Source organism: Leguminivora glycinivorella, chromosome 18 (genome assembly GCF_023078275.1).
Source record: "Leguminivora glycinivorella isolate SPB_JAAS2020 chromosome 18, LegGlyc_1.1, whole genome shotgun sequence".
Classification (NCBI taxonomy): domain Eukaryota; kingdom Metazoa; phylum Arthropoda; class Insecta; order Lepidoptera; family Tortricidae; genus Leguminivora; species Leguminivora glycinivorella.
Window position 1 is genome coordinate 13,279,055 of NC_062988.1, and position 23,577 is coordinate 13,302,631.

At 35.9% G+C, this 23,577-nt stretch overlaps 1 protein-coding gene across 1 annotated transcript in view; it reads right to left on the minus strand.

Moving 5' to 3' along the window:
• The window catches only part of LOC125235978 (neuropeptides capa receptor), a 243,593-nt gene that overhangs the window by 83,482 nt on the left and 136,534 nt on the right, over nt 1–23,577 (minus strand). The window contains 1 exon segment of the mRNA XM_048142649.1: nt 7,353–7,512. Coding sequence (XP_047998606.1) covers nt 7,353–7,512 — 160 coding nt within the window.

A 23,577-nucleotide genomic window follows, 5' to 3' on the forward strand; every position in this document is an offset into this window, starting at 1 on the left:
ATTGATTCACTCGGGCTTTACCAATTACCACGTCAAATCCAATCAGAAAATTTTGCCAAACTTAATATTATTTTCGACAATAGGCATATCAAATCAGGCTGTTCGAGGAATTAATTTCAAGTAAGCTGGAAACCGTCTTAATATCTTTACATAACATAAACTCATTCCCAAAGTTATACACGGTGTAACACGAGCGAACCGAAAGATTTTAACTACTCATTTCTGAGGGCAAAATAAAGCTAAAATGATATCAAGCAAATTTAGCCAGATTTTTTTTTAACTTTATTTGGATATATTTTTAACATAAAAGGTAAATGTTATTCGTAAAACTGGCACTTAAAATAAACATTAACATTTTTTTTCAAAAAAAAATCTTTTTTTTAATGAGTTACTAGTTATTTTTTCATAACAATATCAACGAGGATAGTTATATTATGTCAGAAATGGGAAAGTGTGTGTGTCTGTTTGTTTGTCCGTCTTTCACGGCAAAACGGAGCGACGAATTGACATGATTTTTTAGGTGGAGATAGTTGAAGGGATGGAGAGTGACATAATGTGCTACTTTCTGTCTCTTTCTAATGCGAGCGAAGCCGCGGGCTAGCTAGTTGTAAATAAATTTAATAACTAAACAAAGCTTTAAACTTCCTAATATTATTTACTAGTTTTGGCCCCCATTTTAGGGAAGTGGGGGGGGGGGGGGGGGTGTTAGAAAGAAATTAAAAGTAGCCTATATCACTCTCCATGTCTTTAACACAGTGGCTTGCGTGGGCGCGACGGCGATGCGACGCATACGAAATCAAACCTTATCGATATGGAAGTATGAGACGCGACGGCGACCGTCGCCCACGCAAGACACGGCGTAACTATCCCCAGTTAAAAAATCACGTCAATTCGTCGCTCCGTTTTTCCGTGAAAGAAGAACAAACAAACAGACACGCACACTTTCCCATTTATAATATTAGTATGGATATTCATGATAAGTGTGAAAGCTACAATAAAAATTAATGACACTAACGATGTGACGATGTGTCGATTAACGGAAATAAAACAAGCACGGTGTATGTATGTGTAAATGTATAATTATTGTGTTGGGGACTGTACTGAACCGGGCTAACAACGTGCACTAAAAGGTTTATTCAAATGGCTTTTCCAGTAATTGCCATGCATGACGAAGCTATATAAATTGTGTCAATGTCTCCTTTGACAGGCTAGCACGCTGTAATCCAATTACCTGCTCAATAATCAATTACCTACAGGTTAATAATTAATACAAATCAAAAGCCAGTGGGACAAAGGGGAACACCTAGCCAAAGTCACAGTGGTTTACGGCTCAGCCACGACATTGGTCTAAGCGCGACAGCGGTGAGCGGCAACCATACGTGCGAATGATAAGTCCCATCGCTGTGTCTCGCTCCAATGTATGGCCGCCGCTCACCGCTGTCGCGCTTAGACCACAATGTCGAGACGAGAGGCTTCGTAATCATATGTTCCTCTGTTTAAATCAAATCAAATATCTTTGTTAGTACAAGCCTAGTCATTTTGGTTAGTCCAGCAGTATGTAGGTACCTGTCTAAAATCTAACTTTTCTATTAATAAGGGGGTTAGACTTTATTTGTCTTTCACAGAGTTATAATTAATTATCTTTGCTGTGACTTTATACAAACAATTCATGAAGTTACAATCCTCTTAACGTCTCTGGAGTAGATAATAGGTTTCCCGCTTTGGCCAGCGAAAACTTGTTTTTAATACAGTTGCTCAAAAAGTGCCCGTTTTTTGGCTGTTTAGCGTGCGAGAAGTTGTATTTTACGAACTAGTGCGTAAAAAGAAGTATACATTCCATTTTACGACTACTTACCGAGCTGTTTTCATATTAGTCTAGTTTACTAACACAAAATAAAACTATAAACATACTATTAAGTTTCTAATATTTAAAACGTTAATTTTCATATGTAATTGTTTACTTTTAATCATGCTAAAGATAATTTATAAAATGGTTTATACTTTGAAAAATAGGTCATAATGAGTCGTGTAAACAGAACATGATTGGAACGAAACGCGTCTTCTACTGTCAAAGTAGAGGCGTCTACCATGTTTTAACTTAATGCACGTTCAAAAACTTCAATATGTTACGCGATTTGTCATTATTATTTTACGTTATTTTCAATATGTCGGGGCATAAATGGATCGATTAAATTAAAATGTAGTTGTACATTAAAGAATCGTCACCAATCGTAAATGTTTATGTTTTTATGGCACCCAATGAAATAAATTATGTTAGATGAATAGCAAACTCGAAAATATGCACGCAAGTTTAAAAGCTTCAAAAATACGCCTTTGAATTGTCAAATAATCCGTCATCGTCAATGTCCATGGGAAAATTGATGGTGCGGATTGTTTTATTTCGTAGTAGTGTTTTTTCGCAACTGTATATTAAAAAACGTCGTTCGTCACACGTGCGAGAATGTTATTCTTCACTCGTCCCGAGATTTGCCACTCGCGTGCCGCTCGTGGCAAAATGTCTCGGGACTCGTGAAGTAATGACATACTTCTCGCACGTATAACGAAATGTACTATTCTAAACAAAGCGTAAACGCGAACGCGATTAACTAACATTGTGTACAAAGCGCGAGAAAAAACACTTATTAAAAACGAAAAAACTTAATTATGTATAAATAAAATAAATAACAATTCATAGGTACCTAGACTCCTTAACTCAAATAATCTTTTCAATTTAAGATTAGCAGTTAAGTTCATAAATGCATGTACGTTCTTAGAAATATAAACAGGTTATTTTTTTTTTACTTAAAGAGTTATATCGTCACTACTTTAAAAAAAACTTGTATCTTCGTCTGTCAATGAAAAGAAAATTTTAGTAAGTATGTATGGAATGCATATAGACTTACTGCGTTTTAACTTTGAGGAGCAGCGTGAGATACGAGATTTTTTCAAAGTAGTGACGATATGACAAATAATACAGTCAAAATTAATACTTTACAACTAATTATAAGTTGAAATCTAGGTCACAGACTACATGCATGTCAGCTTTGTGTCAGATTGGTATGTAAAGTCGAGGAAAATGAGTTTTGTGACGATAATTAAGCATGAAATTTCTATAAAAATATTGTTTTTGTGTTAATTACATAAACTTTGAGCAATAATCTACATTCAGATAATTTCAGAATGAGAAAGAAATACATTTTTAGACAGATTTTATGCTTAATTGTCGTTACAAGACTAACAGCGAATTAATTTTGTTAACAATTTACGCTGATTGGGGGGTCCCAAATTCTGATAATGCCCATAATGCCTATCTATAAAGAAAATGCTGCCAACGATTTCCGGTGATGATCGTAATAGAACAGATAACAAATTTTCATCAAAAAGGACGACCGAAGAAGTATCAGTGCATTATCATTGTAAGTAAAACTTTTGGTCTCTTTAATGCGCGCGAAGCCGCGGACAAAAAGCAGCCTAAAGTCACTTTCCTTAAACTATTCCACTTACAATGATAATGCACTGATACTTCTTCGTCGTCCGTTTTTGAAAGATGAAAATTTGTACACATCTGTTCTATTACGATGGATACCATGCAAATGATGTAAATGCACTCATGTATGCATCTATCTCAACTTCCCTAATGAAGACGCATCCGATTGTTCAATACATAATGGCATAGACACATTAACGTACGTAACAATAGTGGAGTGGTATTGACAAGTAGATGGCGCCACAGGGCTTGCAATTTGCGGTAACGACGTGTCAAGCGCTAATAGCACAGGGAATCGAAATTAGTGCTTAGTGCTAGGTGAAACCATAGAGCGTAGAAATCCCTAGACGATGGGTGTGTGACGTCATCATGGCACCATTTTTCCATTATAACACAATAGGCTACTAGACTCATATCAAAATTGGCACAATAATTGATTGTTTTCTATAGAATTTGACTTAAAAAACCAATATATATATAGGTTTGAGGTATAAAAATTCATGATGACTTCGTGTTTTTGACTAAAAATAATTCAGATTTTTTTTTAATTTAGACGCCGAAAACGCTGTTGGCGATGTAGTGACGTCATATGACTCGTAGGACTCCGACCTAACTTTATGTCAAATCATACTTAAATGACATTTGTGCCTTATAATTAAATGTCAGAATATGTTGTTTTTCAGCAGAATGACTAACATGGCTGATGTTGTTGCTGCCTGATTAAATAAAATTATACTTTAAAATATACCTTCGTGAGACATCAACTATTTAAATAAACGTAAGTTTATGATCACCGGGGAACCATCATAAAGATCAATATAATAAAAATTAATATCTAATCGAAAAATGCCAGAAGTCACCTTTTAAATATATTACGTAGTAAAAAAATAAATGATCGCACGTTTTTGTACGCAAGGGGCGCCATCAATTAATCACTTTGCTAATACCTGTGGCTCAATTTACTTCCTGACGTGACGAAAGTGACGACTTATAAGTACGTAATATATTACGTACAATATATTAAGTTATGGCATTGTAACATTAGGAAACCGAATAATTTTAACAGCATATTCCTCATTAGATTTATATTGACCACGACTATAATGAGCAAATCAGTCAGGTACCTACAATCCTACATAGATTACAAATTCATATGTTACGAATAGAACCCAAAGAGTTGTGCTGAATGGTTTTAGGTCAGACGTAGTAGAAGTAACATCTGGAGTGCCACAAGGGTCCATTTTATGTTTCAGTTTGTTACAAGAGCAGCTAAAGAGTTTAAAAAAGCCACTACATATATTTATTTGTTTAATAGCCTGGTTCGCCCTCAGCTTGAATATGCCAGTATCATCTGGGATCCCTTTTATAATAAATATATAGAAGCAATTGAAAAAATACAATACAAATTCCTCAAAAATGTTAACTACAAACTTTATCAAAATAGGAAATTAACGTACAGTAGTTTAACACAAAAGTATGGAGTAATCTCTTTAAAAAATAGACGCGTACTCCTTCAAGCAATGTTCCTCCACGGACTATGCCAGAACAAATTCGACTGTGAACAGCTTGTCAATAAGATATGTTACATAGTGCCCAGAACTGTTAACCGCCGAGACACGCGCGCTTACCGGCTGTTCGCGGTGGCCCCGTGCCGCACCAACGCCGGTGCGCGCGCGCCTCTTCGCAGGCTCCTTACTACGTATAATCAACTTTTTACCCACCTGGATATATGTCATCTGCCCGAGTAAGTATAAGTATGCTATTTTAGATTCTATAAAAAATCCCGCTTGAAATTTTCCCTGCTGGCATGTTAATTCATAAGTACCTAGTTTAAGTTATTTGACTGTGTATATAACACATTTTTTTCTCTCTCTCTAGCACACACATTCCTATTCTATGTTGCATTTTTTTTCTTCCTCTTTCTTTTCATGTTAAGATATATATTGTTGTTTTAATAATGTATCAAAAACTTAACTGTCTCCTATCTATTAAGCCAACCATAGTTTCTGATGTAGTAATTCGTGGATAATGTCGTTGGCTATACATTAAGTTCTTTTTTATTGTACTTATACATGTAATTATATATTGTATAGTTGTTTGTTATCCCGAAAATAAATAAAATAAAATAAAATAAAATAAAATAAAATAAAATAGAGCAAATGGAACCATGTGGGGAAAGGATTAACAAAATTTATTTTTCTTCCATATAAACGCAGACTATCCTTAATTCACAAAACAACATTAAAAACTCTCGTCCGTGTACTCTGTATTCCCTAGGGCTGGACAGAACACGTAAAACTGCTCAAGTTACAGTGCCACATTTAGCAATTAAGGGGTTAATAGAGAATTGCAGTGAAGCCGCAAAATACAGTCATTGTTGTGAACTTTTGAACGATTGAAAGGAAGCATTTCAATCGTTCATTTGGACGGTTACATCGCATATTTGAAAACAAAGATAAGAAAAGACAAGTTTTATAATATAATGTAGTGCAATTTTATATTTTTTCTACTCTCGAACTGTTATTCGTCATTTACAGGGTCGTGCATAGAACTTTAAAACCCTACATAAAAGTCTATTCCCCAAAGCCATTGTCCGCCGGCTTTCCGCGCATGCGCGCAGTAGCGAAAAAACTGTAAACGCAATGTTTGGCTCTGTAACCATGGCAATGCATTGTTATAACGATAATGCGCGCGTGCGCGGAAAGGCTTTGGGCAGCTGAGCTAACACCTTTGCGTCAAAATACAGGAAACAGGGTGACTTTCACGAAAGTTATTCTAGAAAACTATTAAAAACTAAGTGCATGGTCGCAGAAAAACTGTTATATGCGGTGTTTAAGAGGGGTGTGTAATGATTGGTATAACTTTTTTGGTTTAGAAACATTTGATATAACAACATTTGATATATATTTAAAGGATATAATCACTCATTTGACATAATTAACATTTGGTATAACCACAAAATATCTACTTTTATTTTGTATAATCATTATTTCGTATAACATTTATTTATAATAACCGTTATATGGTATAACTATCTATTGATATACGACTAGTATAGTATAAATTGCAAACAGTAAAATATTTCTTGAATTAATTTTATTCTTTTTTGAAGGGATCACAGTTCTAACCTAACCTAACCTTTTTTTATGATAGCAGTACATATGTTTAAGGGTCACAGTTCAAACCTAACCTAACCTATTTTTCTGGTAGCAGCACGTTGTGTGTAGGGGAGTCACAGTTCTAACCCAATCTACTTTTCTGGTAAATGATGGATCTAATTTATTGTACATTATTTTATTATACTATGCTCTAGAAAGAGTTTGTGTTATATCATTTATTTATTATAGGCAATAAGCATTATACTCAAAGTATGTTAGAATAAATGTTATTCGAAAAAATGATCATTATATCAAATGAGAATTATACAATTTGTTAGTATATTATTTGTTGTTATATGATTATATGACAATTATATCAAATGATCGTTATAACGACTAAAAATATACCAAAAAAGTTATATCGATCGATACGCACCCGTTTAAGAGGATACGGTAGCGAAATGCTAAAATGGAAAGGAGCCCCCCTTTCAACGGAAATTTTAGTTAAATATACAAGTTTTATTAACTAGATTTATCGAAAAAAAATTTTCAATTAAGAACAAGTCAGTCAAAAGATATTTCAAAAAAATCTTTAAAATCGAGGTTCCGCTCTTATTTTCGGCTTTGCCTCAAATTGTTACCAACGCAATTTACGACATTACATTACACAATTTACATCGTAATTTACGACCGATTACTGACGTACTTTTTTGTCTGGTATTGAGTTAAATAAACTAACATAGGTACAAAATAAACAACTGACGTACCCCATGACGTACCTAATGCGAAGCCCCATGCGCACATACAGCGCCAGAATGATGAAGGCAGGCAGGATGAAGAAGAGAAGACTGCTCAGCTCACACAAGTACCAGGAAGGCATGGTCAACATGGCACAGAAAGCTGACTCCCTCGACAGGTTGCCGGAGCCTGGAACAAAAGAAAATCAACATCATCATCATCTTCCTTGCGTTATCCCGACATTTGCCACTGCTCGTGGGAGCCTGGGTCCGCTTTGACAACTATTTGTATTGCTATTTGTTGCTATTGAGAGAGGAGCTCCTTTCCTTTCTCCTGTTTTCATTCGTTTTTTGCAGTTTATTTCTTCGGGAAAGTAGTCTGATCTCGTTATGTATTTTTTATTTATTTATTCATACTTGGGAATTTTAGTTAAATATACAAGTGTTTTAACTAGATTTATCGAAAAAAAATTGCACATAAAAATAAGTACAAATCCACCCTGATTTAAATAATGCCTTTTCGTTACTTTTGATCTTAACTAAAACGTGTAAAATTTCAAAGTAATAACTACCTCTACAATTTGTAAATGTGAAGTTAGAATTGCTTTGAGGACTACCATATTTTTTATTTCTAAGAAGATTTAATAAAGAATGGTGTAAAGGTATAATAGGACCCAGAGATGACAAACCGAGATCTTCATTTGAAAGCTTCTAAGTTACCTACGGGTAAATAATGTTACGAAATAGGGTCGAGCAATTTTATGAAAATAGCAAGGGGCTTTTTCAATTAATTATCACTTATTTACAAAATGCTTTAAAGCTCTCTCTCGTTACCTTAGATCTTATCTTACGTCGTAACAAATTCAAATAAAGATAGAATCGAGGTAGATAATTTCCAAAAATAACCGATTTTACACAGTGTATATTCACTCCACTAAGGGCCATTTCACAAGAGTTGGCATGAATTGAATAATTGTGTAAGTATCACCAAAGAGGATCGAGTATTAAAGAGAGTTACTGTCAAAGTAAAATGTGTAATCACAGTGCATATACTGCCATCTCTCGACACAAGCTTAAAACTTTTGAACCTCAGTTTTGACAATTTGGCCCATATTGTTAGCTTGATATGTATTAAAATGTCAAATATTAATATTAGCGCTATCTAGCCGAGCTTTCCCCAAAGGTGTAACGCCATCTAGGCCACCGTACCTTTTTCTGTATGGCTTTGAGGTACGTTTTTTTCTTAGACCTTATCCGTCTATACGGAGTTATATATGTCTTTGGTATCACTAAGGCGTATATAAGTAAGTGGGTGTCAGGGGTTCAAACTCCTTTGCACTTTGGATTTTTTTATATTGCGTTATACTATGGTAGCGTAACGTTGTAGGTAATTATCGAATATTAGGTATCTAATATTTTATTGGATACATAAAATTAAAATAACATTAATTAGAAAAACTTCGAGAAAAAAAAATTGCTATTGATATGAATTCGAACGCTATATTTTTTATAAGAAAGACTTTTATTTTGATGAAAGTTTGACTTATATTGACACATTTATGACAATTTAATTTTTCTTATACATTATGGAATTAGGTAGGTATTGTAATGAAACACAATTCCGAGAAATTGCAAAACTCTTTCATTTAGAAATTAGTTAAAATCCTAACTAACGGGTTCAGTAGTAAAGTCTTGATAAGCTTAAGTTGAAAGAGGACGGCCGCTCTGAAACTAGCTTCTTCATATAAATAGGTAAGCCTTATCTTCCTAATTATATAAAGCTTTTAAAATCCCTTCAATTTGTTACTCCGTTTTGCCGTGAAAGACGGACAAACAGACACACATACTTTCCCATTTATAATGTTAGTATGGATTACATGGTCCTACTTTATCGCACTAGTGCGAGAAGTGCTACTTTATGTGCCTGTCTCAAAACTACAACAGAGCCTACAAACAAAAGGGGCAAAAAATAGGTAGGCCTCATTTTCTTAACTGCGTAAAATTAGTACATTAGGATAAAAGCAAGCCTGTCCCACTCGCGCGTGTAGGTATCGAATCGTACACTGAGAGAAATTTGGATTGTGAATTTAACAAGTTCGACTTGTTGCGGTTTATCCGTTTGAATCAGCCAAACGTATGTTTAAAACAATATGTGTCAGGTTGTTTTTATAAAATCGACTTGTTGATTCAAATATATTGCCGATTCAAATGACAAGTAGCTTGTTGTTTGAACCAAAGAGCACGTAGGCGCTATTTTAACCAAAAAACTTGTTGAACGAACATGAAAACTGGTTGTATTTTCTCTCTGTGTAAGCACCCCTCGCAGGTGGCAATCAGTAGGGCCTCACGGGCGAGCGGTGACGCACGCGCGAGAGGTGTTCGTCGCATACCTACGTACTGATTCGACCGCTGTCACAGAATTGATACGACTGATACGAGTATTAATAATCTGATAACAATGAACAAAAAAAAAAGGCCAAAGAAATATTGTGCAGTGTTTAGCTGTCTTAACACGGATTGCGAACCAAATTTAACTTTATTTAAGCTTTTAAGGACGATGAAAGGTAAGAACTGTTTTTAAATTGTTAAATATTATTATTATAGGTTTACATCCAATTACCATTACTTATCATTATATGATTATACTAAATAGGCTTAATACTTCTAAGTAAAAACTCCCAACTATTTACACGCGAATTTATTAAAATTAAACCTACATACCACTAAGACATAATATCTTAGGTTTATTCGAGCTAAAGTAGAGCAATATAAAAAAAGGTACTAGTTAAATGTTAAGATGATAAAAGTGCGAAAAAGAGGAAGTAACTCGTGTAGAGGTTGAACAATTTGAACCGCAATGTTTAGGACTGAACAGTATTATACCGACAAGTAGCATTGTTGTCAACATGGTCTAGTGATTATCATAATGCATGCCACCTAAAATGGTAGAATAATTTTAAATAGTGAGTCAAGTAGACGCTGGCGCCCTCTTTTATGTTCTATTGTACTATCAGCTGCAAAATTGCATGAATTATGAATGAATTAATTGATAAATTCGCCTTGCAATTTTGCAGCTGATGCAGCATTGAATGTAGTTTAGTGAAAAGGATCCATGCTTTAAAATTGATGATTATTATTGTTTGTATCAATTATTTTCTTATTATTATGTTGTGACGATCTTTTTGTGAATTGGTGCTATTTTTAAGTTAAAATAACATGTAATTTTTATCAAGAAATAAATATAATCTAATCTAATCTAATCTATAAGTATGTATTATATCGTCACCTAGCCATAGGCATATATACCTACCCATAGTATGTACAAGTTTTGCATAGTTTGGGGATTGATTTGTGTAAGGTGTCCCCAGAATATTTATTTATTTATAGATATGAATGACTACCTTTCGATAGAAAGTTTAACTTATATTGACACATTTTTGTGGCTGGATTCTTTTGACTACGTCCAATTTTATATCGCACTGATAGCTGAGTTAAAATTTAAAATTCGGCGTCTTCAGGATGACCTCGATAAAATTATACACAAAATTGGCGGTCCAGTCAATAAAATTTATGTTTCTACTACTCAGTGAGTACCCAGTCACTCGCATTGAAATGCTTGTTGCTATGCTAAATGCTGCATGGTGATGCAACACTAACGCCAATTACGATATCTTCTTATATCTTTCAAATTAGATTTTTCAGCAATTAAAAACATAAGGCATTAAGAAAATATTTTTATAAATGTTTCCTTTTGTAAGTACTATCTCCAAAAATTTTGGTATACTTACCTAACTTTTGGGGATAGCTTTAAAACGAAAAAGACAAACTTTTTTACATACATACATATAATCACGCCTGTATCCCATATAGAGGTAGGCAGAGCACATGAACTACTAAGTTTCAGTGCCACTCATGGCAAAAAAGGGTTGAAAGAAATCCAAATTGTGACATTGCAGTGACAGGTTGCCAGCTCCTCTCGCCTACGCACGCCTACCTCTGGTGTTTCGGGTGTCCATGGGCGGCGGTGATCGCTTACCATCAGGCGACCTGTCTGCTCGTTTGACACCTATCCCATAAAAAACGCCATAATTTAACCCATATCCCACAGTCGACCTACGACACCCACGGGAAGAAAGGGGACATTCTTAACCCGTCACCACACGGGGAAACTTTTTTATCTAACTTATATATTGATGAAAACTTACTGTTAGTCAATAATTATGTGTATAAATGTTTATTTATTTGTCTATTTAACTGACAGGCCGCCATAATCCGGCGGACTAATAGTCAGCGTTCATATTGCATTATAGTCTTTTCTCGGAAACATTTGTGTTTGTCGTGTTAGCTCGGTCAACGTTAGAAGGTACCTATTTCATTCTTATACTGAGCCTGACTAAAATAGAATGACACGTTCATGAGTTTCGATGGAAATACGAAGGAAACACATTTCGCACTGCATGTGTAGCTACCCCTTTACGAGTAACGATTTACGTGAAGGACGTGACTCGAACATTTCGTTTCGGCCTTCGAACAACTTTCAAATTCTGCTGTAACATGCTTGTTAACGAACTTCCTCGTAAAGTTTCTTTACGTGTGTTAATTATGGGCCACCTTCATGCAATGTATTACCTTCGTAATGAAACGTGTATGGCCTGAGTGGACGGTCGGAGCGGAGCGGTTCCCCTTGTTTTGGCATAATTTTACAATCAAGAATTCTTTTTGGCATAATTCACCTTTCTCATAGTCTGATATGGCATAGTACAGTTACGTATAATTTGTCTAGGCATATTTTTGTTTGTCCGAATATATTTCATGCATAAAGGTTATTCGCCGAATGGTTTTTATGCATAAATTATTTCCGCATAACATGATCTAGTCGAAATTTACTACGCAGAATTTTTATCATAAGTAAATACTACTATATTAATGTTGCAGTTCTAACCTAACCTAACCGAAATTCTTGACAAAATGCTGTATTTGTTGAGGTCGCAGTTCTAACCTAACCAAACCAACGCTTTTGACAGCATTTAGTATGGGTGGATATTCTGATTTTAAGAAATATGTCAAATACAATTATGCGAATTAATTTTATTCATAAAAACAATCGCCGTAAACAGAATTATGCGACCTTATTTTCAGACAAAGTAATATTTGTATTATTTTAGATAATGACAAATAAGTTTTCTGCCAAATTAACATTCGACGAAAATCGATTATGCGAAGTCTGTTATGCGTAAATAGTTTCGGACAATTAATGTTAAGCCAAATAGAGGAAACCCGAGCGGAGCGCTTGCGGGGCGGGGTGCTCCACCCTATGCAGCGTTGACTCAGGATACTTGTATGAGCCCCCGCCCCGCACATAATAAGCGTGACCTCTTATTATTGAAGATACACGGTGTAACACAAGGTAACCGGAAAATTTTAGCAGCGTATTTAATTCCTGATTAGCTTAATCTAATGAAATATTTATTTTTCCAAGTAGGCATATCAAAATGCGCATATGAACGTCAAATAAAGCTACGCCGGCTCTAACCCTACGCCTCAGCTTCGAGAAGATTTCCGTCCCCCCTCAGTTGGAGGGGGGTATCCACTACTTGGGGAGCCACTTCTTTTCAAACTACTAAAAGTTTTATTTCTTTCATAACCTGGCCGGGTATTATTATTTTTTTGTTTTATTCGGAAACAACTTTTAAATCTTCAACTAAATGAACAAAAATATAAAGGAGTATAGTCTATATTTTAATTTTTGCTTCTGCTACAGGCCGCAACCTGTATATTAGAAACACCAATTATATTACTATAGTTATTTTGCTGTTTTCCCAAAATCAGGAAGGTTTTCCCGAGTTAGGGATCTTTTGCCCTTCTCGACAGTCTGTCACAATAATTCAGAGGGCGCACAATCTCGCGGGACCACACCAGCCGGACTAGCTGAAGTGGCAATCGTTGACGTTATGTGACGATCAGAACGCAGTCTGACGGCTCAGCCACGACATTGGTCTAAGCGCGACAGCGGTGAGCGGCAGCCATACGTGCGAATGAAAAGTCCCATCGCTGTGTCTCCCTACAATGTATGGCCGCCGCTCACCGCTGTCGCGCTGAGACCAATGTCGTGGCTGAGCCGTGAGACTGTCGTGTCGCGATACGGTTACTACAGCCGGTCTAGCCGAAATGCGAAACGCCGATCGAAACGCGATATCTATCGGATATATATCGGATCGAATGAGCTCGAGATTCTGAGAAGAATGAGCCCAAACACGTCCAGGGGACCGATTTTTGAGTCTCACGCGTTCGAATTCAGAAAATTGTCACTGAAAATAATAAGCAAGTCACCGTTTTTAACCGGTATTTTAGTGACAAAATCGCGTATGTGAGATTCAAAAATCGCCCCCCAGATCTGGTGAAATTCACGCTTACGAAGCGTAAGCGGTTGTGAATTTGGCCCAGCTCATATCTACTTCTGTGGCCTGAGCCCTCGGATAACAGATAACCGGACAAAAACATGTTGGATTTGTGGATTATGTTTAGTGTAGGATTCCGTACTTAGTTTTGTTTAGCACAACAAATTTTCCGAAAGTCCATCGCTTGTGGGATTACAGCCGGCCGATTTGAGTATGGTTATTGTAAATATGAAGTTTAAACGTGCATTTCTGAGGTCAAAAGAAAGAAATAATGTTAAATAAGTTTCAGCTTTTACAAAAACAATTGTACTGAGTAAAAAAAATTTTTTTTAAATAAAATTGGTAATAAATCTGAGACCAAGCGATACAGTTATTGTAAAAGGATTTAAAGGTGCATTCTGAGGTAAGAAAGAAATAATGAAATGTTTCAGGTTTTACGGAAAATCTTGATATAAGGAAAAATGGTTTTTTGTGTAAATAAAATTGGTAATAAATCTGAGACCAGGCGATACAGAGAAAAGGATGTAAGTAAGTATCACATTTTAGTCTTAAAATGTGATCAGGAATACGCTGTTAAAATTATTCCGTTTTTTCATGTTACACCTTGTATAAAACTATATTAATAGTATCGGAGAGCACTTGGGCTAATTCGTGGACGAAAAAATGAACAAAAATATTTATCAATAAATAAATACGGAAGAGCGCAGCTGACCCTCGGGTTAGCATTTTATGCTGAGTCGGGTCGGGACCATTTCGTGGTAACTTATATGTTTAATTTCTTTTATTTGCTGTTTCTGTTTTCTTACTTGTGTATTTTGTAGCTATCACGAATAAATAATTGATTGATTGATTGAAATAAATATTATAGGACATTTTTTATACAGATTGACTGAGCCGTCGGTAAGCTCAAGAAGGCTTGTATTGTGGATACTTAGACAACGATATATATAATATACAAATCGTCACTACTTTTAAAAAAACTTGTATCTTCGTCTGTCAATGAAAAGAAAATTGTAGTAAGTATGTATGGAATGCATATAGACTTACTGCGTTTTAACTTTGTGGAACAGCGTGAGATACGATATTTTTTAAAAGTAGTGACGAAATATATATATACACAGAAAACATCCATGACTCAGGAAAAAATATCTGTGCTCATAACACAAATAAATACCCATACCGGGATTCGAACCCGGGACCGCGGCTTAGCAGGCAGGGTCACTAGGCTAGACCGGTCGTTAATCCACACTAATATTATAAATGGGAAAGTGTGTGTGTGTCTGTTTGTTTGTCCGTCTTTCACGGCAACACGGAGCGACGAATTGACGTGATTTTTTAAGTGGAGATAGTTGAAGGGATGGAGAGTGACATATTAGGCTACTTTTTGTCTCTTTCTAACGCGAGCGACGCCGCGGACAAAAGCTAGTAATAAATAAAATAATAACACGATAAAACTAAAATGTTTCCCTAGTTGTCTACAGAACCCTGTTATGTGAAAAGGGTGAAAATACCCGACGGACCCTCACGAAGGTTAGCGCCTTTGAGGTACGAACGTTTACTATACAGAACTGATTAAATTCACTTTTAGATTAGGTATATATAATGTTTTGCCGAAATCCTATTTTAATTTCTTAAGTAAGTACGAGGATTATTTATATAGGATTAATTTATTACCTTTATACGAAGTTTCAAGCTCATATCTCAGTGTAAAGGTAGATCCCCATACAAAATTTGAACACCCATTTCACCCCCTTAGGGAATGAATTTTGAAAAATCCTTTCTTAGTGCGCCCTTAGACCTTAAAAATAACTTACGTGCCAAATTTGGAATATTTAGCACCAGCGGTTTGGGCTGTGCGTTGATTTAAATCAGTCAGTCAGTCAGTCACTCAGGACTTTGCCGTTTATATATATAGAAGAAGAAAGAAGAAGATTACACGACTATACTCCGTACCTCGATTTTAGCGCCACCTTTTAACATAAAATAACTACACTGATGATGCCTACATTTTTTTTTTTAAATGTGTATTGACGTGATATCATGATTTTAAAATAAAGAAACATGTCATTGGTTCTTATTAAAAATAAAAATACGCAAAAATATTTGGGGAAAATATGATTTTGGCCACTTTTAGGCTGCTAAATAGCGCCATCTAGTTTTAAGCCTAAAAAGCACATTTCAGTGGTACGCTTTTTTGTATTGGCTTTGTCAGTCCAGTATTAAATCGTTCTTGGTAAGTATGTGTGAATAAATAAAATACTTGTGTTACCGCGAGTTGGTACTATGAAACCGTCAAATGTTTTTATTTCAGTGTTGCCAACGCAAAAAAAAATACAATTATTCAAATATACATATTTTCACCCACTCCCGATGGTCAAATTTAGTTCAGCGTTTCAGCATACTCGTTTACATATGTAAATGTTTTTAAAGGTTGCGGACATTTTTTTACAATCAGACACGTTGGAATCGATGCCAATAGGCTTAGAATACATTTTAAAGCGGAAAATGAATGCCTCGGGTCGGGTGAGACTCGAAATCACGGCCTCTGCAGGGTTAGCACATATGATTGGCGCGTGGGTATGTCGCCGTCCTTATGTCACTAATACAGTTAGAAGAAGACTTGTCATCTATCTCGCGGCGACATATTCTCGCGACAATCATGTGCTAGGCCTACTGATGTATCCATTCAGAAGCTGTATGTTTCATTGGTTTCAAGTTTCACCAACGGCAGTAATTTCCGCTTTTCTCATCGATTAATATTTGCAAACAGCGTGATTGATTATGCTGCAAAAAAATTGTGATGGAGTCAATAACAGGCCACAGATTATTTCATTGTTATTCCGATTTTTTTTCTACGAACTTAGAAAAAAAGAGTATATTTAACTAAAATTACCAAATAGAAAGGGGATTATTTTCCATTTTAGCATTTACGCTCCTGTTGTCTCTTAAATCTTGTTCTGGATTTCGGTGTTATAGGTACCTCTTTCGACCGGTTTTAATGAATTATTGTCTGTATGTATCTGTAGTTATATGTTATCAATCCACGGATTGTTAACATATAACTATAGATACAAAGATACAAAGAGCTTTTTGCAATGCCCTCTCAGGGCGCCATGCCGCTCTATTTTAATATAATGTAACAGCTCTACGTTAGAGTTGTGCCTGCTCGTTCATTGAAAAGATCGCTCCCAACTAGTACGATCTCCGAAGTGTACTAGTTCGTTCTTTTAGGACATTTAGTACAGTAGTACACCGAGAGAGCGAGAGACAAATTGTGCATATGGCGTACAGTAATGCTCGATCGTACTAGCCGAGAGCTGATCGGCCGTTTTTGCGCGCTCTCGGTCCGAGTCAGTCGGTTATATTTCGGTTGCGGTCGGATCACACGGATCGCTTTGCTGTCATTGTCATCTCTTCGCTCCTTTCGCTCCCATTCTGTTGCGCGTGTGTGAGTGTACTAAATGTACTAGAGAGCAGAATCATTTGGGAGTAGTTCGGTCTAGTACAGTACAGGGAATCGTGTCTTTTGTACTATTAGTACATGTACTGCACAAGCCTACTCTACGTGTACCATGAATCGCAATAAAAATATTCTATTCTATTTTTAGTTCAAGTGCGATTGGCCTCTAAAATATCACGGATAATACATCGTGACCGACTTTGAGTCGGTGGCTTTGTGTAAATTGTTTCTATTTCTGCCGTCTTTGAGTTCGAATGTAATTTCGTAGGAATACACAAAAATCCACCGTGACGCGGCGAAGCGTAGCTTGCAATCGCCTCAGGTGCCGTAGCCGAATGGCATTTCTGCGACGCGAAACGAAAACGAAACGCCGCGAAAGGGTAATCTGGCTCTGTCGAGTCAATATGAGCGATAGAGATAGAATAGATATCCACGAGCGTTTCGTTTCGTGAGTGTTTGTGCCATTCGGCTACGGGGCCAGCCGGGCCCCTGCTTTCAACAGCACAGATGTATGCATAATAGTTTTTTATCGTATTTTCTCGGAGACGTTCGTATTCGTCGTGCTCGTTCGGTCAATGTTACTTACTTACTTACTTGGTGTGCGTAGCCGAATGCACAAAGGCTCATGAAACGCTCACGATAATATGTGTCATTATCTGGGTAAAGGGACCTTATCATCGATGGCGCTTACGGCCTTATGAGCGATGTTCGTGTACAAATGTGATGCCACGCCCACGGGACGCAAGCGCCATCGACAATAAGGTCCCTTTACCCAGATAATGTCACATATATTATCTCTTTCGTAGCTATCTATCTCTATCGCTCTTGCGTATTGGCGCGACAGAGCCAGACTACATTTCTGGCGTTTCGGTGGCGTCTCGCGCCGCGGAAATGCCATTTGGCTTCGAGGCCTGGCGCGATAACTCAAAATGAGTTTTCGGTCTCGAGCGGTATTGATCAACGTTAGTACGTCTTGTGTGTACCTACTGAGGCCGATTGAGAGCATGATACAATATCAGTGGTCATCACAAAAACTAATGTCCATACCGGCATTCAAACCCAGGATCGCGGCTTAGCAGGCAGACGACGACGACCACGTCGTTTTATCAAGTTAAATTGAAGATAGACACTTGGGCCCACACAGATTGGGCGCCAGTTGAGGGATAGAAGGGTTCGACCTCGCTGGTATCTGGTCCAACAAACGGGGACATATGTGAAATTTCTAGGTCAAGTATATATAGTTCGGGCAAATCGGTTTTTTATACCTAATCAAACAATATAACATAATATATATATTATATATATATATATATATATATATATATATATTATATATATATATCTATTTATTTATTTATTATATTCTATTATTCTGTTGATAAAATGTATCAATAACGGCACGTGCGGTTAAACAACAACTTTGCCCCCTTGTAATACAAATTTTAATAACTATTAAGCCGATTCCCAGGCGATACGGTACAGTTTCAGCTTTAAACATTTTCAACAAGTGTATTATAATTAAGTACCTGGATTATATGTTCAAAACTTAAGTTTTCATCCGAACAATATTTACCCAACGACGTATTTGAGTTCGTTCCGATATACATATAATAGTACATTGTGTATTAAGAGCGCAAAATGAAGGATTACAAACGAGAGGCTGTTTGAAGCTTTAATAACTCGAGTTTGTAATCCTTTACCCGCCTGTGATAGACACAATGTTTTTCATCACACTCGCGAAGTAGTAACAAATTTTTAAACTATAGTACATTGTGCAACAAGGGGAGGAAGTTGAACATTACTAACGAGAGTAAGTTAAATCGCGACGGCTTGCCGGAGCGATTTAAAGACTCGAGTTAGTAATATTCATACTCCCCGAGTTACACACAATATTTTTCATCACACTCGCAAAGTAAAAAATATATAAATAGATGTAAAAAAGTTAAGTACGGTACAAGAAATGTCATTATTCCCTTGGGAGAACGATTTTTCTATAACTCACGCTCCGCCTGCGTGCAATAGCACATTTGAAGTGCGGGTGTGATGCAAAATATATTGAAATACCTACGCTGACATTTCGAACATTTGTAATTTTTGACAGGTCGTCGAAGGCCCCACCCAGGTATTCACTTTACCGCCCTAGGGCGGTAAAATAGCTCATTACGTATCAGTATGCAGGCATGTAATAACACCGTTTAAGAGCAAGTGTGATGAAAATAATTATAGGTAAAAATAACACTAAATATTTTACGAGCCCCAATGCAAATGATTTCGTCTAGTATGAAAAAAGTATTATGTCCTAACTTCGACCTCAAAATTCAGGATGAATTAGATGATTAGTAGAACATGTAACATAAAAACAAGAGAGCTTATAATGCATATTTTATTTATTCAAAACATAAATTAACAATTTTCCTCACTAGTAAACAAAAAAACATAATTTCACCAAATGTAACACTCGCAAAAATGTTCGTCTTCAGCGTAGCCGATGCAGAAAAGAACAACTACCACTTGGTGGCGTCACCTTTTGCATCTAAAACGGCCTTAATTCTGAGCGGCATTGTATCTACCAACTGTCTATACTCCTCAGGGGTTATTCCATTCCAGACACTCACAAGTTTCTCCTTAAAATCAGCTTTGGATTTAGAAGGATCTTTTCGCAACTTTTTCTTCATTTACCACTACAAAGTTTTTATGGGAGACAAGTCTGGACTGCTGGATGGCCATGATATGGTAGGAATTTGTTTTTGTTTGAGCCACTCCATCGTTGTCTTGCCAGTATGACATAAGGCACCATCTTGTTGAAAAGTAAATCCATTTATATACTTGAACTTTCTTATAGACGGTAGTGAACTCTATTCCAAGATGCTTTTGTATTTCTCTGCATTGACGGTTCCATCTATAAATTGCAGACATCCCACACCCTGTGCCGACATACAGCCCCAAATCATTTAAAGATGCTGGAAACTACACCTTGCGTTCAAGACAGTCTTTGTGAAATGCATCTCCTTTTTCTTGAATGACTTTACTTCGTTCATCGCCAACTATGACCTCAAATTTGGATTTGTCGCTCCATATTATTTTTCGCCACTGATCGGCAGTCCAGTTTCTGTACTTTTGTGCAAATTTCAACCTGTTAGTTTTCTGCTTTTGAGTAAGTAATGGTTTCTGTTTAGCGGTGTGAAAACCGAAGCCCATTATTTTCATTACTGTCTTTCAGGTATCGACTGAAATGTTTATTTTGATCGCGTCATGCCATAGTTAGGTAAGTTCTCCTGCTCTTGCATGACGATTTTTCCTGATGATGCTCCTCAAAATCCTGTTTTCTCTTTGGCAGTTATTCTTCGACGGCCAGATTTATTTAAACAGGAGACGGTTCCGTGTTTTAGTTGATGCTGGATGATTGTATGCGCCGTAGATCTTGGCAGAAAAAGGTCTTTGAATATTTTGGAACGTAGATTTGCCGCTATTGTTACTGGAAATTATAATTTTCCTCACTGATTCAGGCACCGACTTACCTCTTGCTATTTTGGTATAAAAATGTTGTAGAATAATTATATTTTTTACAGAATTTACCTTTTTATGTAGCCATATATCATATCAGACGACTTATAATATTTTTAATTCAATTTAAAATATTATTGTATAATATAAATCTTACTAAACTATTTTTATTTAAAATAGACGACCTATTATGCCTCAAATATGAACTAGGCGTATTTTTTTGCTTTAGATATGTTATTTTTATGATATGATTATATTAAAACATATAACATTAGGGCATTTTGTACGGCGCAAGATTAAACTAGTTTTAATGGCTTAGTGTGTCGTGTATTCCATTTATCATCAAAGTCAATCTGGGTTTAAACACCAGTTTCGGAAATAAATATCGCACGTTGAAGTGTGACTAGACGATATCATTTGCATTGGGGCTCGTACAACCGAGTATCCGCAACGCAGGCTTCGTCATGAGGTTACAGCCATAAATCAGCAACCCAAGCAAGCAAGCAAGTTATTTTTGTCCAATAAATTGTTTTTTTTTTTTTTTATAGGTAAAGAAGTGTATGCTAATTACAGTTGTAGTGTAATGAACTTATAATAATATCATCCGTCAGCAGTTCTCAAAAAAAATTGTAGAAAAATTAAGGAAAAAGTTAAATTCTTTTTTTTTATTACTAAATTGTTACCAAGATTTTTTTGATGAATTGAGATTTAGTAGTAAGTTTTATTTCGTCATTAAGGTTCTCTAGTATTGGGTAATTCCATGATAACTTGCGTTACATTTAGAACGCAAAGTTGTCAAACAAAGGTTATTTGTGGCTTGATTCATACTTAAATATCTTTTTTTGCTGGTGCACCATTTAATTCAGTTAAATCTCATTAAACTAAAGTGGAAATTATTTAAAGCATAAACATTTTCTGGCCTCAGTACACTAAAATGAGGTGGTAACTTTCGTTACAGAAATTGGACATGGGTTTTTAAAGCATCATTTAAATACGATTCTTTTATTTCCATATTAAATAAAAAAAAAAATGCATTTATATCAGACTATTTGGGTCCATAAGTTTGTTAATAAATTTTACAGAAATAAACCTTGTATTGCACGCGCAGGGCATTAATAGTACATTACGATACAAGTGCGTAAAAAAGGAAGTTCGAAATGAGTGGCGATAAATTAAAACACGACCGAAGGGAGTGTTTTAAATCGACACGAGTTATGAATTTCCTTTTCGCACGTGTATCGTACGACGTTTTTCAGTACAGATGAGCCTCCAAAGTTTCGACCTGGCATATAATGAACCACTTCTCGAACTAGTGCGTAAAAAAACACCATCTGTACTGAAAACGCTTTTTGCGTATACCTAGTCCACAGGCTACAGGCGTACAGTGAGGTACAGTACGCGCGAAATAGTGCTATTTTAACCAGCGCTGTACACCTGCTGAACCTGCGGGCTATCATGTTGGCCCTGATGGCCAGAGCCCTACGCTCTCGTTCCATGTCCGCGTCATCACGCAGGTCATCGGTAACTAAGTGCCCGAGATATTTAAATGTAATAATACAATTAAATATAAAACCACGTCTTTGCCTTTGGCTAGTCTGTGGTCAAGAGTAAGCCCATTTATAATAATAAAAAAAAAAAAAAAAACTCTTTTTAATTGTTCGCCATTCAGGAGAATGGGTGGGACATGAGAAGGGCACTTATTTCCCGTCCTAAATACCATGTACCTACTCACTCTGGTTTACGAATTGTCTTGTAACTTAAATCGTGTCAGTCAAGAGTACAGGTATGTTTATGTAGCAAAAAGGAATCTTAATATTTTTCAATTATGAAAATAAACATGCAAAACATTGGTAACTTGCGTTTCAAGAAATCAGTAACTTTTGTTACGTCCGAATGAAACGTATTTTTTTATAGTTAGTGATCGAAATATGAAGTAAAAGTTACAGAAGTAAAAAAATTCAGGATTCCTTGATTTTTAGGGATATGAGGGAAGATTATATTATTTCCCCCAAAGAAGATATTCAGTTTTTAATTATTTTTTGTTTTTTTTTGAATATTATGTTATTTTAGTATTTTTCTAAAAATGTCAGCTACTTTTTACAATTAGAAAAATCCCTTGAATATAATGTGAGTCTTAATTAGTTCAGTTTACGCACGTATCTTATAAAGCACGCATTTTAAACTTTAAAAAAATTGGCATACTTAGTTAAACTCAGTTTATTAAAAAAAAATCGGTTCAAGTAAGGTCTAGAGCCAAAGAACATTACCCCATAACCAGATTTTAAAAATTCTGACCTCAAAAAATTAATTTTTTTCGCTCTCTGCCATGGAATTAACCTTTTATATTTTCTTAATTATTACAAGAACCCTGTATATGTATATCCAAATATCTTACGAAAGTCGACTTATATTACTAAATGTTGGTAACAAAATAGGAGCAATTAAAATTTGCTGACGTGGCTATGTACAAAATTTTTGCTGCCTTAGTAGTCTTTGTTAGTAGTTTTTACCGTGTAATTTAAACAGTGATGTCCAAATAACTAATGGAATACCTACCTGAGGTATTACATTAGTTATTTGGACATCACTGTTTAAATTTCAAAACTGTATTTATTTGTTCTTTTATGCTTACCCGTTTTACACCGTTTCATATCCTATCAGTTCATTATAAACATATAAAATGTAATTATTACGGATGCAGGATGTCCTAAGTAAATACTAACAGACGTTTCCCGTGTTAATTCAGTAAACTCACGCTCGCCCGCTCCGCTAAACGCTCCGCTCCGAGCGTCCACTCAAGCCTTACACTAAGTACATCTGTGGCATTATGTTGTTGAAAAAAATTTGTAATGAAATTTCAAATGAAACGTCCTTTCTCTTGCAAACACAAACC